The sequence below is a fragment of the Desarmillaria tabescens genome (assembly GCF_030435595.1).
Source record: "Desarmillaria tabescens strain CCBAS 213 chromosome Unknown EV420scaffold_16, whole genome shotgun sequence".
Classification (NCBI taxonomy): Eukaryota; Fungi; Basidiomycota; class Agaricomycetes; order Agaricales; family Physalacriaceae; genus Desarmillaria; species Desarmillaria tabescens.
In genome coordinates, this window is record NW_026848315.1 from 950,401 (window position 1) to 971,712 (window position 21,312).

Genomic DNA, 21,312 nt, shown 5'->3' on the forward strand with positions numbered 1-21,312 from the left:
TCATGCCGCTTGGCTTCGTCTCCCAGACAACTCAACGTGTTTGAGAACTATTCAGATCCTTCGTCGGGACCCTTGACCGCACATTACGAGTTCATAGTCCAGGTATGGTCCATCCTATAGGTTTATATGCCTCTTCTAATCCTTCTATAGCATATGGATTATCCGGTATAACGGCAACTACATCGACGTCCCAACGGCGGGTGTATCGCCTACCTCAAGATGTTCAGTATTCATTAACTCCTCCGACCCTTCTCTGAACCTCTAGTCGACCCGTCCTCGTCGCCCCAGTCGATATCCTCATCGTACGGGAATCCATCAAGGCTACCCGACAATTCTTCAGTGGCCCCGCATGGGAGGACTACATCCTTGGCTCACTTAATAACAACGCGACCACCGACGAAGAGACTGAGGGATTCATTTGCGAAAATGCGGTGTCATTTTCCACCTAGTTGGTACGGCAAGCATGTCGCTGGAGGGTGTTAACTGGGGCTTGCCGGCGGCGCATACGTCTACTCCAGTGTACGCTGCGGCGGAGAGGGCGGCAGATGTCGTCACTTAAGGCAGCATATAGGTTGCAGGTCGAAGCCTCATGACAAGGTTATTAAAGCGCAACAATCTTTTTTGGGAGTGTTGTAAGGAAATTCGTCAGGCTGGATTCTACGTCAACATATGAAGGATTATGGTAGCTGATCGATAATACTTGGTGGATCGTTTGTCTGAACAGCCATTGTCAACGTCGCGTGGGCAGACGCTGTGAATGTCTATCTCTCTTCATCGAACACTTCGCCTCTGGGCAGCCCAGCATATGTGGGTAAAATAAACACCTCTAGGCTATTAGGACAAGCTATTCAATGGCCAAGGTGTTTATTGTTGTGGCACATGTACTGGTGATTGGCCCTAACGCTTGTCCTGATTCAGATTAAGTCGCATTGGGAATAAAACCCTACAAAACACAGTTCACCTCATAGAGACAGCCGATAAGTCTGGAGGCGCTTCTGAAAATATGCGCGTACTGCCTACTGTAGGCTCTGACATTGTTCCCGGCTTGGTCGCTCCAATCAAGCTGTTTAATGCTTAACTCATCAGCGCCGCTGGTAGTATGGTACAACGACGGCCCGTCCTCCGAGCCCTTTCTCCTGAGATGAACGGTACATAATGAGCACGGTGCAACAAAGGACTGGCAACGGCAAAGGATACGTAGATCTTGAACCAAGGCGCGTGAGCAAACTCGCCGTGAAATCTGCTTGGGTTTCGATGATATTAAATACTAGTCAAAATTCAGACGGGAAGTTAAGTATGGAAAGGCTTGGACGTACAGATGGTGCGGACCAGAAGAATGCTGGGTGGCACGACCGTCGCCCAGTGTTGGTGGTATGAAATGATCCATACCGTACTGTCTCTTCCAACTACACATGGCCTTCACTCTGCCAAGTCCTTGCTCTACCGGTCCATTCTTCCGCGGGGTGTTGGATCAGGTGGATGGTGATATGAACGTCCTGCCCCCGTAGAGTGTGGTCTGAGCTTGACATGTTGACGAATGGAAGAAAAGGGAGCTGACTGGCCGGGTGAATCCGAAAATCGTGTGCCTCCAAAATTGGAAATCACCGCCACAGCCGAGATGCGTGTTGAGCTAGTTTAGACGACCAACGTGACAAAGGCTAAAGTGGTATTATATAGAGGCATGTATATATTGTATAAGGGGTCGAAAAATAGACGAGGCGAAGAAGGGTAATCAAAAGGGCTATAGCGACAAAGAAGAGACATTCCACGAGTCTCTGAACCCCGACGCTCAGTTGTTCGTCATGACCATTATTGTGTATTTACAACGGATACGACGAACTCATCCGACTGCTCCAGTTGAGCTTCAAGGTCAACTTCAAGGACTGCACTCTGCATAGTGGATTCCTGATAGCTTGAAGTAGAAGGTTGCGAAGGGTGAGAAGATTGCGCAGACGTCTGGAAACGAATGGTAGACACCACCGAAGTTTCATCATGTTCTTCGGTTGGGCGCGTGTGACCTGCCGCTGCTCTGCCGACAAGGAGCGTGGGTGCAACTCCCTACCCAAGATGTTCAGTAAATGATAAGGAAGTCTAAGGTAGTGAACGGACCTTCGCAATGCTAGCTATCGCATCAAGGTAATAAAACCCAAAATCATTGCGAATGAATAAAGCCAAGTATAGAATCAGAACTATTGAATAGAGAGCGGAGGATTCCACTAGCACTCCAATAAAACGGTGATAAACACAGTCGGCCGCCTGCTCCGCGTCCAACTCCAGTAACAGTCAAAATGCGGAAAATGATGAGTAGCGTGCACCATAATGTCGTTGCCAGGATGAAGGATATGTAGAGCATCAGGAATACTTCGTACGACATATAAGCATTGGAGTTCACTAAATATACTTGAAGGACTTTCGACACTGCACATAAAGTTGGAGATATGAAAAGAGCAAGCGAGATTGGACACTTTACCAGTTGCAGTAATTAGGCAAATGATTGGAAGCAGAACAATAAGCCAGCGCCGTCCCCAAACCACCCAGCAGCACCAAATCTAGAGTCGAAAAGATGGTGAGATGATGTGGAATATCACCAGCGAAATGACACATACCATATACGAGTCTGTAAGAATGGTACTCATTAAGGCTGGAATATCCATCTCCCAATAGGAAGCCTCGGTTACATTAAGATTCAAATATACGGTCCAAAAACTTTGCCCGTTTTCGATGAATGCGGAGCGTGTATATGACCAATCGGCAGCAAAATTGATAGTAATGAGAGCGTGCAGGAGAATAATTATGACGACCAAGGCTCGTCGGACCGGCCGAATTTTATTGATGACTGTGTCGTACCATCCGCGTCAGTTTGGATGCCATAGCCGAGATAGTCCTCGCTCACAAATATTCCACAGCGTAACAGCAAGAATACCGGTGTATACGCCTGTACATCTGTCATCAGTCAATGTTTACATGTCGGGGCGTTAAACGATGTTGCCCACCATACAACAGCGCGTAGAAAATTCCTGAATTTAGCTCAACGTCCAGAGCTTGGAGGAAGAAAGCTTTGTCGTCGTCGGTGAGATCTGGTGGAATATCTGCCTGAGTCTCCATGAGGAAAGCAAGAGTAGCGGGGTAGTGGGTTATATAAACAGTACATACCAACCCTTTCTTTATAACAGTGCATTTACTGGACACGCTCATTAGCTGGTGCAAAGATAATCATGGATGTCAAATTAAAACGGGATCCTTACGTACAGAGTGTATTCTGCGATTCAATGAGACATTGTGTACATTGAGAGTTTCACTGATGCAACTCGCAAGAGAGATGCGGCTCGAAGGACGCTATTGCCGGAGGATGCCCTGTATCATAGAAAAAATGGTTATATGAACTACGAGCTTCTCAGATATATGTTCTGTTGAATTAGGGAAATCGTACCCTGGAAAAATCAGGAAACCCATCCTAGCGAGATCTCAGCGCACCTGCAAACTTGAACTTGTTCTGTCATGGCGAGAAATTTGATCAGATCTTGCTTCAGAACCAACAGGAAAAAGGCACGAAAGTTTTGGTACCAGTTGCGATCATTACTAGGTTGGTGATTCCTGGCTATCTGAGTCCCGGTAAAGATCTTCGGAGGGACACTAGCGTTTGCAAGTCATATAGAGACGAAAACCTGCAGCACGGTCATATAAGATGGGGGAACGTTTACCCTGGAAATGGGGCGTCTATGAGAAAATTCCCGAAGAGAATACAGCACGTACTCCATGATGAACTCAATTAACACCGATCTCTTCCGGAGGCGGTTTCGATTTTCCAGTACTTGTTCAATCTTTGATGGCAGGGCGTTGCAACTTGCGCAAAGTATTGAACAAGATGATGACGGAGGGGAGATGCCTGCTCGTCGAGCGATGAAGACGGGGTATCACAGATGGGCGTATTATTCCAACAACCCGAAGAAGACGCTGCAGCCTATGACAGGTTTGTCGTTTCAGGCGGTACCAATAATCCCCTAGAAACCAGTCAGATAACGCGTCAAAATGGGGATTATGGGCACGTTACAAGACTCATCTACCATTTTCCCTCGTTGGACACTTTGAGACTTCTATGGAACTGACTTCGCCGGCGAGTCCAGGGAGAACCGGTTGTTCGTAATAACCAAGGCTCTAGAGAGGGCGGTCGATATGTGATATGTCGTGCAGCGAAACCTCAAGTCAAGATGAAAGCAACGAGTCAAGAACAGTAACAACGTAATGGCAGCTCCACCGTGGTCTGTTATTAGAATGCTGTTCATTATGACATGATACAGACTGTGTAGGCGTCAATGGTGCTGTGTATATCCTTGTGCGTGTTTCATGACGGAATGCCGTCGGCTATGTGACTATAGTTGATCTTTGGAAAACACGGGTCCGAGATTCGAGCGAGAGTGGGTGGTGCATCCATAAAGTTAAAGTAGTTTAGTCCATTTAGTGCCCACTGTACGACGTTCAAAACCTGGATCGAACCAGACCGCAGCCGGTGCTCTTCAGTGAGAAAGCAGAGTATGCGAGTGTGCATTGGATTGGAATCCCAGAGTAATATTTCTGAAGGTATGCAAGGCAAGGAAAAATGCTGATTCGGTGAGTTTTCGACAACAACACTGTCGCGGTGGTGGTCAGTGGTCAAGTCACAACAGTTGGTTCGGCTACCGGGCCGGACCAGCGGGCTGGAAGCCACACTCGCACTTCTGTTTTATTTCAACAGTTCCATGACTGGCAACGTATTCCAGGAGGCGGCCACGTATAAGCCGGTAAGCTTAAAACTTTCCTTTACCGTTTCCGTCATGTCTGAATCAGTTCCTCCCCTCTAGATTCCTCTCTTTAGACCTGACCGAAGACGAAGCTGCGTTTTGCAAGGCGGAAACGGGAATTCAAGATGATGTCGAGTTGAAGAGCCACATTTTAGCCATTCCGGAGGAAGCGTGCAAGGCGCGTGGCGATATTAATGAGCTATTCTGTCTTCTAATGCTTCACTCCACAGATTTACTTCTGGGGTGCGCTGTTTATGTATTGCGCTCACCTCAGTCGCCGACCCCATGAAGACTGAAGGATCTCAATGCACCCGTCTTACCAACAGTTTTTGAGGACTGGAAAGGAGCGCTAGGGAGCTAACTGTGCCGATATCGGGTGCTGCTGTCAGTCGTTTGCTCTTCTATGTTCGGTCTGACCTGGTCACAGTTGGAAATGATGTTCGAAAAGCGGTCGTCGATGGGTATCCATAGCCACGGATTTGTATCCAGGTGCGACTCTCATCTCATTTTGACGCGTACCAGAGTTCTGGGATCTTGGACGCAAGCTCTTCAAGAGCACACCAGAGAGCTTTTCGGCGCGATTCATACCTGCGGACGTATTCGAGCTGAAGGGTTTGGTCAAGCAACCCATAGCCTCCAACCCGAGCTCTCCAAGGTCCAATCCTTAGCCGAAACTTTTCAGGAAGTGATCCTTCTTCTACCTCTTTCATGGACAACAGCAGTTTGAGCTCACGAAGATAACGGCGGTTCTGTTGTCTTCTACTCCTGGATCGACGATTTTCGGTTCTCGTGGAGGTAATCCCACCAAGGATGTACGTGGCGAAACCTTTGGCACCAACAGAGTGCTCGCCCGATAGTTAGAAGGCATCCTGGGATGGAATGTATTCTCCAAGGGTGCTGTTAGGTTGAGGCTTTTCTGAAGGAAACTGTAGTGGATAGTTTCAGCACGAATTTCTATTTCTCGTTTGGTGTATTACGGTCTTAAGCTTGTAAATTGATGGGTTTGCATAGGCCACTTACCTTGATAAATTCTGACTGCGGTCCGCTTTTTCGGAACGGTATTCCGGGTCGACACGTTTCCATTTTTTTCCTCTCATCGTCTCGGTAGAATAAAAGATACCACAGAATCTGGTTCATTTTTTTGCAGGAAGTGTCCTTTTTCCCCGTCGGCCTTCAATGGCTTTAATGCAAAATCCTATGATTGGTGGAAGGCAGACTGAAGTCTATCCTATCAACGGATGTCTTCCGTCTGTCAGTGCAGAGTCATGTAAGTGTCTGCCAAATCGTTTAAGCAAAGCGGCTGTTCACTTCTTCCTTCTCTTTGGCAGCCACGTCAAGCTCGTTCGCCGGTTTTTTCGGCCCCTCTCGATAATACTATGGGGACTAAACCAATAATTGAACATTTATAGAACAAAAGCAGATGACGACCAATCTAGTGCTGGCGACAATGGCACGTTGCACTTACTTCGCGCCGGAGGCAGCAACGTGCAAAGCGCTTTGGTCTCATCACGACTAATTTTGCGCCCGGCGTTCATTGCACGATAAGGAGGCACGTGCGTTCCATGTTTATCCCGAATGTCGTCCGCGGTGTCTACGCGTCTCCAAGATTTATGTTGTGTTCTAAGTGCGCGGACGTCTGTCTTTCATGGATTTTGTACGGACACCGAAGCCTTTGAAGACAGTCTTTGAAAAGAGGTGGAAAAAGGTGGGCCTGCTCTTGCTCCTGCTCGTGGATATATCCAAGTCAGACGCTATCTCTAGAAATGCTCCAATTTCAAGAATTTTTGGCTACATTCAACCGCGGCAAAGGCGCGGCCGATAACAGGCAATTCCTCGGATTTCGGACCGATATCGAAATTGATAAGCAAGACGTATAAAGGCACGTTGTATGATTGGCGTTTTCCTTTTCCTTTCTCTCTTCCATCTCCAGGGGTCATTCGAGCGAATACAACGAAGGAAACTATGCCAGCCTCTGAAGCAATATTGACGCAGATACTGGCCCAGTTGCAGGCGCTCCAGGTATCCCAGCAGATGCTGCAAGCAAAGGTATATATCTCTTTCTCGACGTGTCTTCGTTTTCTTTCCAGACATTGAGTATTACGTCGTGAACCAGTTGGATGCGGTTACAGATGGAACTTTGAAGCCATCAACTCCTGAGCGCCGTAGTATTCCAATACCTGGCGTGTCCACATCGCCCTCGATTAGCGACCTGGCCTCCAAGAGCCCGTTGTCCTCGAGCCCTACTTCATCGCGTATGACGACCGACAAGGAACGCGAGAAATTGTTGTATCCAGGCCGAGTTAACCTCACAAGCGAGTATACATATTGTTGTCTGAATACTTGTCTAACAACGTGTTTCAGCCTACCCGGATCAGCATGGCATCGCGCCTCACCCTCTTGTCTGGGGTGCCGCGGACCCTACTACACGTGGCCCGGTCATATGTTCGCGTCTCCCGTCATCGATCAAGCAGCGCAATGCCCTCGGTGCTCATTCCGGATCCTACTCTATCTATCGTGCCCTCTCCGTTGCAATGGGTAGTCTATCTTTGACCCACAAACCCGACTACAACCTTACCGATCCCCCGGTTTCTATTCCCCCACAGCCTTCCTGGGCCGATCCTAAGAAGATCGTCTCCTTCGATCCATGGGGCCATCTCGTTCCATCCGTATTCAAGAAGGAGATGGAGGAACTCGGTCTGGATGCGAGGCCCAGTATCGCCATCACCAAGGCTCACATGAAGTTGAGTGAGATTGACGATAGCGTAAGGAAGGGAACCCTTGAACTAGACGGCAAGGTTCTCCTCAAAAGCCGGCCATTACTGGACGAGACGGGCAAAGTTTGCGATGCTGATCCCGGCGTGGAAATGAAAGTGAGTAAGGCCGCGGTGGAGCCTGTTTGGTTCCTACCTGGTGTCGCGGAGCGCTTCCAAATGTTCGTACTGTCTCTTCACGCCGTATTACGTTGTCTGACACCACTAATAGATCCGAAAGTCTTCTCCGTCGCGCGTTGTTTGAAGAAACCGGCGGAATGTACCCTGAACTCATCACTCGGCCCGATATTAAGGTTTTCCTCCCTCCCATCGGCGGCATGACCGTGTACATCTTTGGAGACCCTGCGTTCATGTCTGACGAGAGCAAGGTTCTCACTCTCCGTGTTCACGATGAATGCAATGGATCCGACGTGTTCGGCTCAGATATTTGCACGTGTAAGCCGTACCTCATCTACGCCATCGAAGAGTGCGTTCGCACCGCACAGCAAGGTGGCGTTGGTGTTGTTGTGTACTTCCGGAAGGAGGGCCGCGCTCTTGGAGAAGTGACGAAGTATCTCGTCTACAACCTCCGAAAGCGTGGTGGCGATTCCGCGGACAAGTACTTCAAGTCTACTGAACTCATTGCCGGTGTCAAGGATATGCGATTCCAGGCGTTGATGCCCGACGTTCTCCACTGGCTTGGAATCAAGAAGATTGACAACATGGTTTCGATGAGTGACATGTGCGTTCTATGTACGCATGTTTGACCTTTTGGCACTAACAGCTTTGTATTGCGTAGGAAATATGATGCCATCGTGAACAGCGGTATTCCCATTCTCAAGCGATATGACATTCCTGGTACGTAAAGAACAGCATACAGTGAAGTCAGGTATGGTCTGCTGACGCGTTATGTATTTAGACCACTTGATCCCTCCCGACTCACGCGTTGAGATCGACGCCAAGATCGCCTCAGGCTATTTCTCCAGCGGCAAACAGGTCACCGAGAAGGACCTGGTCAAAACGGTTGGCAGAACCTGGGAAGAAACGGAACATTAAGTTGTTGCGTCCTGCTACTAAGTTCTTCGTTATGGATTGTCATCAAGTTTCGTACTACGTATATAGGACCACTGTACCAGATATCCTACCAAATCAAGAGACCTAATTTACAAAAACTGTTATACACTAGATGAGGTGGTAGTAAGTCTCGTTACTAGACTTGCCGGTCAAAATCGTCACATTAGCGGGCTTGACACCCATTTCATGCAATGATGCATCAACGCGCAGTGTGCCCTTGGGAAATATTACACCATCCCAGAGCGATTTCCAACTCTCTGGTGAGTGGAAGAAGATACCATATCTATCATCGTTGTCCAGGGCAACCTCGAGGTAGATCTGTCCTTCAGGTCGACTAACATGTGCCCCAAAGATCATGAAGCCTGGAGCGAATGACAACAGAGATGCCATAATTTTACCGAGTTCGAACTGTTCTTCATAGTTGAAAAAGTGGAAGAGAGCTGAGGCGTGGATAGCGGAAATGTTTCCTCTGAGCTCGGCCAGGGACTGCACTTTGGAGATATCGGGGATAGGGCCTCCTTCTGTCTTTGATAGACCTGTCAGGTCGAAGATGTCTACAGGGATAAAACGTGCTGGGAAGGTTTCAGGAGTGCTCTTGAAGAACTTGTGACCGAGTTCCCAAAACTCTATCGTGCGTATGAGATTACGGTGTTGAGCTGAACTTGGGCTAGGATCTTCATACCGGGGCGCAAATCCGAGGCAACAATTTGATCTATGGGATAGCCATCCATGACCGCCTTTCTGGGGTCAGCACCAACTAAGTATGACTATCAGTATAAAGTAATATAGACGTGCAACGAGGCGGTCACTGACGGCAACATCCAATATCAGCGTATATTCCCTTACAACCTCTTCCGAGGTTCAAGAACTGTTGGTAGCACGGCAGTTTGGAAATTTTGGGTCTTGACGTTTGCTAGATAAGCGAAGTAATAGGACCCGTCTAGGTAAGCATTACCCACTGAGCAAACTCGAATTGGTGAATGCTCGAAAAAGGGTAAATCTGCATCGCCGTTACACTAGCACGAAATGCTAGGATGAATACCCATCCACTGTGCATGCCTCTTCCCGGATAGCGAATATGAGGCTTTTTAGCTCGTCGTCCGTCGTATATTCCAGTCTGAGATTTAATAAATGCGGCTTCATCCTCGGCTAGGGTGTAGAGAGACGGGTCCAGGAAGGTATGATTAGAACTCATCGTGGGGTAAGGACGAACTTCGCCCTCGGACAAGGGGGGAAATGTATCAACGTGGGACAGGCAGGCTCCACGATCCTGAGAAATGAAAAGAGAAGACTCATCCATCCGGAATGTAGTTATTTTGGTATAAGTATGCAAAATTGGTGGGTAGAGGCGACCGGGACTTTGGGATCGGATCGGATGGAATAAGGAACAGTGATCCTTCAGTTTGCCATCGCCCACTATCCCTAGTCGTTGAACAGGGCGCAAAATGAGGGGTCTACAAGACTAAGTTATCGTTGGGCCGTTGGACAGATTCTGTGGAGAAACAACTGTTGACACTGGAATTTGATCACGCGCCGCGGATTCCACCGTCAATAAGGCAAAAAATAGACAGAAGAGCTTTGGGGATCAACATAGTCGGGGAACAGGAGATTAGGGTTATCGCACGACACTAGCCGAAACAGAGTCGTCATGGATTGTGCGCCAACGAGTCTGGGTCAGAAAACATTCTATAAGTCCATCAAGAGACTCATCTACAGAACCGTTATGCACCATACGAGAAGATATAACTTGACGCTCGGATCTATCTTTATAGCCTCCATATCGGGGCGTTCCGTCTCAAGCAAAGATACGTCGACACGAACAGCGCCTTTGGGAATACACCTCCATCCCAGAGTGATCGCCAGCTTTCAGGTGAGTGACAAAACATGTCGCTGCTCCAACCCTTATTCGAAGCGACCTCTGTTCGAATACCTTTCTCCGGTCGACTACCATGAGATCCCAAATATCATAGACCCCGGAGCGGACGACAGTAGAGACGCCATAATTTTGGCGAGTTCGAACTGTCCTTCTTCATCAAAGAGATGAAAAAAGGCCGATGCATGAAGGGCAGAAATATTTCCTCTGAGCTCCGATAAAAGTTGGACTGTGGAGAGATCGATTGGGGGAGTGCGTACGGCTTCGTATGCCAAATCTTTCAGTTGGAAGATGTCTGCAGAGATGAAACGCGCTGGGAAGGTTTTCGGAGTGCTCCTGAAGAATTTATGTCCCAGATCCCAGAACTCTAATGTGGTATATTCAGAAGCGACGAAATCAGAGTTAACGGCAGTGACATACCAGGATGCAAGTCAGAAGTTATAACTTGCTCTACGGGATAACCATCCGCAACTGCTTTCTAGCGTCACTACCCACTGTGTGCATGTCGTAAATCTGAGGAAGGGGGAAAGTACAAGAATGGGGTTACTAACAACAACATCCGATGTCGGCGTAAATAGCTCCCTTCCGCTCTTGGCCGAGTTTCAAGAACTGTTGATAACACGGGTGTCTCGAGATGTTCCATCTATACACTGCAAGTCAAAAGGGAACTGATCCAGCATTCAAAGATTACCTACTTTGCAAATCCAAACCGCCGAATGCATGGATAAGGTTCTAACTGTTTACCGTCATTTATTGCATTTGGCTAAGTTGGCTTGGGGCATTGAACAAAACACTTACCTTGTACGCTTCCTCCTGTATAGCGAGTATATGTCTCTTCAGTTCCTCGTCATCCTCTATCCCAGTTTGAGATTTGATGATTGCAACCTCGTCGTCAACTAGCACGTAGTAGAGTGAGGGGTCCAATGGACGATAGCCGGAGCCCATTGTGGCAGAGTTCATGACAATGGGACTCTTAGATGGTCAACGTAAGAAGTGCCAAATATTAAGTTAAATCATTGGGTTCGACCGGTAGTGGAGCAAAGAATAGAAAGAAGCATGCAAGAGGAGATATCAGAAATAGCAACCTTGTAGCCAGTTCTAGGCAGTTCTCTGCTGCTGGGGAAAGTAGCTAGGCACAATCAATCGCAGGGGGGCTAATAATAGGCCTTCAGGTCAATTCAGCGGTATCAACCTCGGCAATATTGTTAGTAAAGGAGTGAAGAATAAGGACGGAAATTTGGTATACGTCACTACTGGGTTCCTCACAAGGCGTTACCCTCTGTCGTCCGAAGCTCTGCTAATGTGGACGACTGCGGACCAACAGATTACATGATTGCCTGGCCACATAGCCGATGATAGATTACGCTATTTTGTGGGACTGCGGTAAATGCCGGTCACTGCCATTAGTTCAAGGACGTACCGTGGGAAAATGATCAGATTAACCTTCGACTGAACTTAAAAATAGTACGGCAGAGCCTGGGACCTCGACCCTGTTGGAAAACGGGGTATCGGTTCGTTCCCAGTGTCACATGCGCGGTAGCAAGCCAATAGTATTGCGCTTGGCTGAGCTCTGCAAAGGCATGAGGATCTACGCTACAGTACCTACTTTATACTAAATGTACTTTTACTAGAACTTTCCACACTTTTCCTCTTCCTTCTTCCTTAATAAGTGAATTCGGCATGATGCCGGATTGCCAAATCCCAACAGACCCATTATCTGTCTATGCATCTTACTCTTTGCATAATATTTGACTACCATTACTGCCAATATTGATCATCAACGGTACTTGAGATGCATAACATCCGGTGTCACGACGTTGCCTCGCCGGTAAGGGTTTCACTTAACGAGGTGGCATCGCCCATCATCTCGTTGAGGTGTCCGGACCATACCTTCCATACCAGAGTAAAACAACGCAACGCTTCCGCACAACCTTGGTCGAAACGATTGGCAGGCCTCAATAAGAAACGTATGTAAGACTATCACTTGCATATGCTACATTGCCATAGACAATATTACCTTCTGGTACAAATTGAGGAATCCTATTTTACAGAACCGTTATACACCAAACGAGAAGGTATTGCTTGACACCAGCATCGATTGTTATCATATCTCGGCGTTCCGTTTCCAGCAATGATACGTCAACACGAACAGTACCTCTGGGAATATTTCGCCATCCCATAAAGATCGCCAACTCTCGGGTGAGTGACAAAATAAGTTATTATCACATCCGGGAGCGACCTCGAAGCGGATACCTTTCTCAGGTCGACCGCCATGTGATCCAAATATCATGGATCCGGGCTCAGACGACAGCAAAGCAGCCATAATCTTCGCAAGCTCAAATTGCCCTTCTTCGTCAAAGAGATGAAAGAGAGCCGAGGCGTGGATGGCAGAGATACTTCCTCGGAGTTCGCCTATGGATTGCACCTGGGAAAGTTCAGGGACAGAGCCTGCTTCTTTCTTCGGCAAATCTTTCAGTTGGAAGATGTCCGCAGGGATGAAACGTGCCGGGAAAGTATCAGGCGTGCTCTTGAACAGCTTGTGTCCAAGGTCCCAAAATTCTGTGGTATATTTTTAGAATGCATATCAGGATTCTATTTTAGGTAGAAACGTACCAGGACGCAAGTCAGAGGCTAGCACCTGCTCGACGGGATAGCCATCCATGACTGCTTTTCTAGGATCATTGCCAACTATGCAGACATTGAGATCGAAGATCAAGGCGTACTACAAGAAGACTGCTCACAACAACATCCAATGTCAGCGTAGATAGCTCCTTTGCGCTCTTTTCCAAGTTTCAGGAAGTCGTCGTAGCACGGATATGTCGAAATGTACATCCTAGCAAATACCGTAAGAAAACCACATAGAGCTGGTCATGGATAACTCACTTCGTGAATGCGAATCGACGAATGCATGGATAAGGGCATATCTAGATATTTTGTTTCTGTACACTGATGTTAGACAGGAATTAAAACCTTCGACCTTGTAAGCTTCCTCCTGCACGGAAACGATGTGGCTCTTGAGCGCAGCGTCATCTTCTATCCCAGTTTGGGATTTGAAGAACGCAACTTCGTCCTCTGTCAGCGCATATAATGTGGCGTCAAGGGGATGTGGACGAGACATCACAGAAGAGACGAACGATAAGAGAACGACTTGGACAAAGGGTCCTATTCAGCAATAAAAACACCGGGACAGTTCCATCTAGAATGAGAGTCGGACGGCAAGGCAAGGCAAGGGAAAAATAGAAAGGACCGTGGTAGAGAAAATAGAAATAGCATCGTCGCGGGTGGAAGATAGTAAGTGCCGAGCACTGCGCTTTGATTGCTTTTGATTGAGAAGTTAGTCCACAATTCAAAACGACGACCGCCTTAGTAAAGTGGAAGCACCGAAAAGGGAGACAAAGAAAATAATCTGCGGGGATACTTTGATTTCGAGATCCGGAAGCCAGCAAACTCATGGAGGATCAGCTACGCTGGTTGCGAGCGAGAGGCAAAAGTCTTCAAATCACGGTAGTTGTAGTCGCTTAGTCAGCGACTTTATCCTTCGGTTGCTCCGGCCTCTGCTCTTCAACGTTGGCAGCGAATTTCGCTCCGAAGACGCGGTTTCCACTACTCGCGCCGCTTGATACTCACAGTATTGTTATCTATGGGATTGACGTTACCTGCGTGCCGCAGGTAACTCTTCTGAATAAGCACCTAGTAAAGAAGCCCCCAGATGAAAAAGGGTCTATGAGATTCCTTACCCGACGTCTTAGTAAGAAGCGTTCGCGTAGCATCAAGATCTCAATGTCAGAGCTTTACCGGCATTTCGCAAAGTTTAATATTTGAGGGTGAAACCAAACCTTCCGGAGTCATAGAGCGCAATTCACTGGCCGTCAAAAGTCAGAAACCATGGGGCCATCGTCTCGGGCGTTGCCAACTTCATAAGATCGAATTTCCTTTTGGCTAGTACAGTATTATACAAATCCAGCGGATCTGGTTCACAAAAACCGTTATGCACCAAACGAGGAGGTATGATTTGGCGCCAGAATCGATCATTTCAGGATGGTCATGTTCATGCAAGAAAGCATCAACACGAACAGTACCCTTGGGGTATATTTCGCCATCCCAGAGCGATTTCCAACTCTCAGGTGAGTGGCAAAACATGGGGCTTCGACGGCCACTATTGAGGCCGACTTCGGTGCGCAAACCTTTCTCCTGCCGACCACCGTGTAATCCAAATATCATGGACCCGGGCTCAGATGACAGTAGCGCCGCCATGATCTTTGCTATTTCGAACTGTCCTTCTTCATCAAAGAGATGGAAGAATGACGATGTATGAATGGCGGAAATGTTTCCTCGCAGCTCAGCTAGAGACTGTACTTGGAAAAGTTCCGGGATGGAGGAAGGGGCGTCTTCCTTAGTAAGGCCTTTTAACTGAAAGATGTCTGCAGGGATGAAGCGTGCAGGGAAAGTTTCGGCCGTGCTCTTGAAGAGCCTATGTCCGAGTTCCCAAAACTCTGTTCCATGTATTTAAGTTGTGCGGGACGAATGGAACGGTAGAAAATTCATACCAGGGTGTAAATCGGAGGCTATGACTTGCTCTACGGGAAAGCCATCTGCGACTGCCTTTCTGGGGTCATTTCCAACTATGTGAACGTTATACAATCAAGGCGGGGCAGATGTTACATGAGAGATCTACGAACAGCAACATCCAATGTCGGCATAGACCGCTCCCTTGCGATCTTTTCCGAGGTTCAAGAGCTGTTGATAGCACGGTTGCCTCGAAATCTTCAACCTAGGTGCTTCAAGTCAAACAGAATTAACACGGTGGACTCGAGGACTGCTTACTTTGCAAAGGCGAAACGGCGAATGCACGGATAAGGGTGCACCTGTAACGCATCAGTATTATGGAATTGTTATTCATCGAATATGAGCCCACCTTGTACGCTTCCTCCTGGATTGTGAAGATGTGGTTCTTAAGGGTGGCTTCATCCTCGATTCCAGTTTGAGCTTTAAAGAACGCAGCTTCGTTTTCTGCCAGTGTGTAGAACTTGGGGTCCAATTGAGGAGTGATAATGTCTGAGCTCATTGCGGAAGAGATGGGCAGTGAGAAGAAGGGCGACTGATACAGGGGATTTTATACAATCTCAGGATCGGAAAACATAAATAGCCGCGCGACGGTCGTGGCTGGTATGATATTCCTAAAGCCTGCGAGGGTGCCATAGAGGCTCCAAAAAAAGAATCAGTGCTAAAGATAGACCCATGCTGACACGAACTAAAAGTGTCATTTGATCCGAACTGCCGAGTAAGGGGACCATTCCAAATCGAGCGGTGGTCTGACATAATCAAGGTCACTCGCAATGGATGTCGATGACGAGTCGTTTTCTGTTTCTGTGGACCTCGACAGCGATGATTCGCCCCCTTCTTACCGCTCGACGCCGCAAGCAACGAGCTCGAGATATGCAGATTCACCCCAGCCGCACTTTGGAGATTCCCCGCAGCCTACATTACCTCGGTTGACACTGAAGCTTCCGTCGTTGAAGAGCTTACAAGCTACAACACATGTCGAACACAAACCAAGAAAGTCCCATACTGGTGCTGCTGTCGGCAAGAGAAAGAAAGGGACAAAGAGTTCAGGGCATGAGTATGGCGTGCCTCCATCATCAAAGGTGCCTCGACCGGTGAAGCTGAAACCTTTGAAAGAGGTGCTAAGCAAGATAATTGCCCAAATAAAAAGGTCAGCATTGTCATTTTCCTGTTGGGGTTGTACTAACATGCATCTAGGAAGGATGCCTATGCCTTTTTTCTTGCGCCTGTAGACGTGTCTTTAGTGCCAGGCTACACGAACGTCGTCAAGCATCCGATGGACTTGGGCACAATGACAAGCAAAGTGGAGAGAGGGCGGTACAGGAGCTTGGAAGAGTTCACGGTTCGTGACCCTCACGCTGATCCATTCGCCGCTAATTGGCATGCAGTCGGACCTTAAGCTTGTTACTGGTAACGCCAAATCTTTCAATCCACCTGGTTCGATATACCACACGGAGGCGGAACGCATAGAGGCAATAGGGCTTGATCTGATAGCCCGTTCGGCAGGGACCGTGATTCAATATGAGACAGAGTGGACTGTCGATGTCGTCGGAGACGACGAATTGGAAGGCGTATCTGACGGTGCCTTCGACTCAAACCAAGCGATGGATGTGGACGAAGCTATTCCGGAACCTGCCGCTGCCGCTTCTGTAACCGAAGAGGATTTTGGGCGAAGGAGGAGTACCAGAGCCCCGTATAAAAAACCCACTCCAGCCACGCTGAAAACAACTGTCTCGGAGAGCATCGAAGATGGACGTCTTCCTGGAAGCAAAGATGGGTTAGGTGATTTCCCCCCAGGGTCAGACTGGGCGAGAGTGATGCTTGAGTTGAAGGTAAAGGGTATGCGTGCTAGCAAAACACCTATTCTGCTTTTGTTGACTTCATCTGCAGGCAAACGTTATCGGACGAAAAAGGAGCGTTTACGATTTGAAAAAGAGGGTCCTCCATATACTCCGGATGGTAGCCTGGATTATACAGAGAGTGAGTGCGTAAACATGAGTACACGCATGCATCTAACCTTCCCTTCACCAGTGGAAGACCCGTTTTCGATTTTGTCAGTTCTCGTTCCAGAAGGGAAGCCAGCGAGATTAGGTCTAGTCCCAATATACTCTACTGCACCTTCTACGACCACCACCTCAGCAAGCACACCGCAATTTCTATCCACTGGAACACCTCCACCACATGCACATTCAGCAACTCCACAACCACAATTTCCGTCGTATCCTATACCTGTTATGCTTCCTCCCACACGACCCCCGCTTGTCGTTGACAACCCTCCTACGCGAAAACATTGGAACCTTGTCAAAGGTGTTACCGCCAGGGCAAAGGGTCGTGAAGAAGGGGTCGACGTCAACAAAGAGAAGGATGGAAGACCTAGAGAGGTCCATCCTGTTGATTGGGGATCGTTTGCATGTGTTGAAGGCGAATTGTGGGATTCGGGCGAGGAGCTTAAACAAACGCTTGAAGACGCCATGACAGAAGAAGAGTCATATATTCAAGACATCGTGTACGGAGGTGTAGAAGGCTTAGCATATGTGAAAAGTCTGTCCGAGTTTGTAGGACAAACCGGATGGGTAGCCGAGTGGGTGAAGGAAAATATCGTGAATCCTATCATTGGAGGTCCTCATTTATCGGAAAAGATTGACATGGAAGCATTGATTCAGCGACCAGAGGAACTATTCGAGAGCGAGGAGGTGTGGCAAGGGAAGATGTTTGTGAAAAAGGAACATGTGCTCGAGACTTCCGAAGAGCTTGGTGAAGTACTCGAGTACGTAGCAGGGAAGTTGAAAGATCTGGCCGCCGCGGGTGGGCAACGGACAGTGGATGATGAAGAGATGAAGAACCTTCGCATGAATCTATTGGCCTTGGCGAAGAGGGCTCCCCTTGATAGTATCGCCACCTTGCCCACCGAGCTGATACCGGAACACATCAGAGGTCTACTGCATGCGCCTTGACGGCTCTTTGTCTCCCTATTATCTCACCAATAGACGCACCTACTCCATCCGACGAGCCAGTTGGGATCCAGCACTTTGCTGCGCAGTTCCACTGCTACGGGAGACGCTTGGAGGACTATAGAATTTGGTTATGCATCTTCAGATCCACGTCTGGCTCTGCACATTTATGTATGTGATATAGAAGGGTGGACGCATAATACGACATTGTAGGACTGTAATAAAAGAGAATGACATGCTCCTGCGACCATTACAAACAACTTGGTGTCTGAGAGATCTTCCTGCCACTGCTGAGCAAATGGTTTATTTAGCAGCACGGAAAAGATATCTGCAAACAATATGTTTAAGTTCGACTCTGAAAAACTGTCGGGAAATACTTTGTCCGATCGCAATGCATCTTTCCGACGAGAAAGGGCGAGAACTATTGGGGTACGATCTTGACATCCTAAGAAGCTGAGAGAGGATTGTTATGCTTACCTTTGAACACGCCAGTTGGACGTAGGACTAATGATTCATTGCGGAGCCCTTGTATGAGGACCATCGTCTGGAAGATAGGCAACTTGAAGACTTACAGTTGTTACTAGCTGACGAAAAGGCAGACGACTCCACGCCAAACCTTGCAAATAAGAGGCAACAATATTCCAAGCCTGAAATTTCGGAACCCTTTCGTACTATGCTGCAGATTGTAGAATGAGAGCTACGACTATGAAGGAGATGAAAACCCAGCGCACCCACGTCGATTCATCGCCGGAAGAGATAAAAACTCTCCGAAGAGAGTAAAAGAAGCGAAAAATTTGGCATTCACTCCGAGAGTGTATCAGCCTAAGAAAATCTGTGGTCTCAGTCCGCCGTCCTCAGGGACAGTTGAACAGCTCGCTCATCCATCCATCATCTATTCAGGGAATTGTCTCAGATTCCAATCAGCCTTCCCGATACGACTCGATGGTAGAGGTTACCAGTAACCTCCGACGTCCTCTGACAAGCAATCGTTAATACGAAAAGGCATGACTACCTCTGCGTTCACACTGAACACTTGCAGGCCGCTAAGTGGCGGCCTATAGTCAGGCATGTCGCATAGGACGTCGTTGAAAAGTGCTTGGTCGAAGATGCCAACGTTGTGGCTTCCGCGATCTTTGAGAGAAGATAGATTGTTGATCTCTCGACACCTAACGTTCAGCCCTAGTCGAGGCCGACAGTGCACTAACCGTGACACGGAGGTCCACAACACGGGGAGATATTGCTTATCGCATACGGTCAAGCGAGGCCTTACTCGTCGGTCAGTCCTGCGGTCTCCAGTTGGAAACGTGCAGTACACCGTCCAGCTTCGAGGAATGAGGAGATATGAACTATCTCTCGCCATAAAGCAATCGACATCCATACTGCCGACCGGAGGGGTCATGCGTATGAAAGTGACGAATCTTGAGCATATTTGAGAGAGATTTCTTCTCTCTCACCATTGTTTACTTGACGGTCGGATTGCCGCTTCCGACTGGAGGCTGAGCATGTCGCCACCAGCTCAAGAAACGGGAAAAAATAGCTGATCTCTCAACCATCTCTCCCTCTATCCTCAATGGTCCATGTTGACATTCACTGAAAGGCATCCGTTGATACAGACACCTTCACGTCTCGCTGAGACGCTCAAGGAGCGATAGCGCCACCGTAACGGTAATGCTTCAACTCCTAACCAACACTTACACCGGGAGTAGGGCAATATTTGTCCGTGAAAAATGGCTGTCGCCTCATGTGTGTGGTATAGATGTTCGTTGGGTAACAGCGCAACACCTACAGCACGTCTACACCGACGAACATAGCCACACATGCTGATATTAGCTCAAGTTGACTTGAAAAGGCCCCAGCGTGCCAGAATACGTCCGGCCCAGGAATCTTTGCGTTCTGAAGAACGCGCAAGGGTCGATAGCTATTTAGCCTCGTAACCCATTCAGCACATGCAGATCAGTCGACAGTGTATGCACATTGAGTAACGTTCAAACGGTCTTGCGCGTTGCTTGAAAACAATGTATTCACTCCGCACGCGTGTCATACGTGTCGAGGCAAGCTACATTTGTTCAAGATACCTACAATACATAGGTATATGCTAGTCCTTGGTCCTCGAAATGTCGGGACAGCAACTACATCCGTCACTATCGCGGCATCACGTAGTAACCAGAGGGATAAGACTCTACAGTTGGGGCCACCTCTACGCAACGGACGGTAATAAACCGACCGTAACGCAGGAGTACCCTGGTGCAATCCGATTGGAACGCAAAGTAACTTCAGCGATGAGGCCTGTTTGATAAGTCTCTCCTGCAAGAATTCGTAGCCGTAAAGATCAAGCTGATATATAGTCGAGTAAACCGTCGCCAACGAAGAATGATCCTTCACTGCGCCTCAGATGAGACGCCGCGGAACCGATAGCACCCTGATAGTGATGGATAATTACTGAAGCTGCTAAAGATCCTAAGTGGCCCTCGCCTGGAAGAAGGGTCTTGGGGCAAAACGCGGACATGGAGGAGTGAGGGGGAAGAAAGAGTCGGCCTGACGACGCTTTTAAACGAAATGTGGCTGCTATTTGTTCTTGTTTTGGGCTCCCTGTCGGCCCGACCGCCCGACTCTGACTGACTCTTCCCGTACAAGAAGTTTCGAAAACATTGCGCGGCCACATTGGAAACAGATTTCATAAGTATAACATACTGAGCAGTTTTCCTGGACCGTAGATGTGAATATCAAAAGTTCGTTCTCTTCAGGTCACCTTCAGCGACGCTGGAACGAGCCCTTTCTTTCAAGAGTTCATTATAATTTATATGCGGGTTCCGATAGGAAGACTTTGGTCATGATGCATGATCTTGTAAGAAGGGACTTGACTGAGGGTGGGATAGTCTGTAATTGACTCTTGTAAAAACATAAAGATAGGATTGTACTTCTAAATGTGTGCTATTTCATGCTTGCTATGAGTAGAAGGTCAGTTTGAAACCTGCTGGGCGAACGAGATACTGACCGAACATGACCGACTTCTTCACCCCATCACTCATCTCTTGAAGGCTCATCATTGCCGTGCTTCACATTCCTTTAGGATCCAATTATGCCAGATGTCAATTAATGTAGATTACGACCGATATTGTAAGGTATCCCGGAGAGCTTGGCAAAGCTGGAATATCGTCATGCCCGGAACCTCAGGTAGGCCATCAGAAGCGCGGAACAAGTCGTGACTAAAAGGATAATAAACGGTATGCAGAAAGGGATAATCATACAACTCACCAACTCCTACGATGTATTGAAGAGTCGTAGCCTTGTCAAACAGTTCAGATTTATAGCAAGGGGCAAAG

At 48.0% G+C, this 21,312-nt stretch overlaps 9 protein-coding genes across 9 annotated transcripts; 4 read left to right on the top strand and 5 right to left on the bottom strand.

Moving 5' to 3' along the window:
- Positions 1–1,809: 1,809 nt before the first annotated feature.
- On the bottom strand, positions 1,810–3,105 carry EV420DRAFT_1642723 (uncharacterized protein; the record flags this gene model as incomplete). The annotated part of the gene is made up of 7 exons (XM_060477403.1): positions 1,810–2,058; positions 2,110–2,189; positions 2,245–2,418; positions 2,471–2,549; positions 2,607–2,836; positions 2,894–2,935; positions 2,994–3,105. The coding sequence occupies 7 exons, from the start codon at positions 3,103–3,105 to the stop codon at positions 1,810–1,812; spliced, it is 966 nt and encodes a 321-aa protein (XP_060331274.1).
- Positions 3,106–4,736: 1,631 nt separating this feature from the next.
- EV420DRAFT_1642724 (uncharacterized protein) lies at positions 4,737–5,446 on the top strand (the record flags this gene model as incomplete). Its single annotated transcript, XM_060477404.1, has 5 exons — positions 4,737–4,778; positions 4,825–4,949; positions 5,009–5,021; positions 5,206–5,239; positions 5,301–5,446. 5 exons carry the CDS (start codon positions 4,737–4,739, stop codon positions 5,444–5,446), a joined length of 360 nt encoding a protein of 119 aa, XP_060331275.1.
- Positions 5,447–5,467: 21 nt separating this feature from the next.
- Positions 5,468–5,635, top strand: EV420DRAFT_1270077 (uncharacterized protein; the record flags this gene model as incomplete). The annotated part of the gene is made up of 1 exon (XM_060467542.1): positions 5,468–5,635. A coding segment is annotated over one exon (168 nt), but the record flags the coding sequence as incomplete, so codon positions are not given.
- A 1,105-nt stretch (positions 5,636–6,740) lies between these two features.
- Positions 6,741–8,584, top strand: EV420DRAFT_1620627 (cyclohydrolase; the record flags this gene model as incomplete). Its single annotated transcript, XM_060475588.1, has 6 exons — positions 6,741–6,824; positions 6,892–7,090; positions 7,140–7,710; positions 7,761–8,270; positions 8,328–8,386; positions 8,448–8,584. 6 exons carry the CDS (start codon positions 6,741–6,743, stop codon positions 8,582–8,584), a joined length of 1,560 nt encoding a protein of 519 aa, XP_060331277.1.
- Positions 8,585–8,710: 126 nt separating this feature from the next.
- On the bottom strand, positions 8,711–10,118 carry EV420DRAFT_1679891 (uncharacterized protein; the record flags this gene model as incomplete). The annotated part of the gene is made up of 4 exons (XM_060479202.1): positions 9,562–10,118; positions 9,416–9,504; positions 9,285–9,359; positions 8,711–9,228 (listed from the first exon to the last, which is right to left on the bottom strand). The coding sequence occupies exons 1-4, from the start codon at positions 9,900–9,902 to the stop codon at positions 8,711–8,713; spliced, it is 1,023 nt and encodes a 340-aa protein (XP_060331278.1). The 5' UTR covers positions 9,903–10,118.
- Positions 10,119–10,546: 428 nt separating this feature from the next.
- EV420DRAFT_1479667 (uncharacterized protein) lies at positions 10,547–11,420 on the bottom strand (the record flags this gene model as incomplete). The annotated part of the gene is made up of 5 exons (XM_060469598.1): positions 10,547–10,842; positions 10,971–10,988; positions 11,027–11,118; positions 11,171–11,211; positions 11,274–11,420. 5 exons carry the CDS (start codon positions 11,418–11,420, stop codon positions 10,547–10,549), a joined length of 594 nt encoding a protein of 197 aa, XP_060331279.1.
- A 1,100-nt stretch (positions 11,421–12,520) lies between these two features.
- Positions 12,521–13,593, bottom strand: EV420DRAFT_1642728 (uncharacterized protein; the record flags this gene model as incomplete). Its single annotated transcript, XM_060477405.1, has 6 exons — positions 12,521–12,669; positions 12,729–13,034; positions 13,089–13,163; positions 13,217–13,308; positions 13,359–13,399; positions 13,453–13,593. The coding sequence occupies 6 exons, from the start codon at positions 13,591–13,593 to the stop codon at positions 12,521–12,523; spliced, it is 804 nt and encodes a 267-aa protein (XP_060331280.1).
- A 796-nt stretch (positions 13,594–14,389) lies between these two features.
- EV420DRAFT_1541956 (uncharacterized protein) lies at positions 14,390–15,689 on the bottom strand. Its single transcript, XM_060473136.1, has 5 exons — positions 15,391–15,689; positions 15,300–15,340; positions 15,155–15,246; positions 15,023–15,097; positions 14,390–14,968 (listed from the first exon to the last, which is right to left on the bottom strand). The coding sequence occupies exons 1-5, from the start codon at positions 15,538–15,540 to the stop codon at positions 14,415–14,417; spliced, it is 912 nt and encodes a 303-aa protein (XP_060331281.1). The 5' UTR covers positions 15,541–15,689; the 3' UTR covers positions 14,390–14,414.
- Positions 15,683–18,108, top strand: EV420DRAFT_346599 (uncharacterized protein). Its single transcript, XM_060481799.1, has 5 exons — positions 15,683–16,188; positions 16,236–16,380; positions 16,427–16,877; positions 16,929–17,018; positions 17,070–18,108. The coding sequence occupies exons 1-5, from the start codon at positions 15,812–15,814 to the stop codon at positions 17,990–17,992; spliced, it is 1,986 nt and encodes a 661-aa protein (XP_060331282.1). The 5' UTR covers positions 15,683–15,811; the 3' UTR covers positions 17,993–18,108.
- Positions 18,109–21,312: the final 3,204 nt, after the last annotated feature.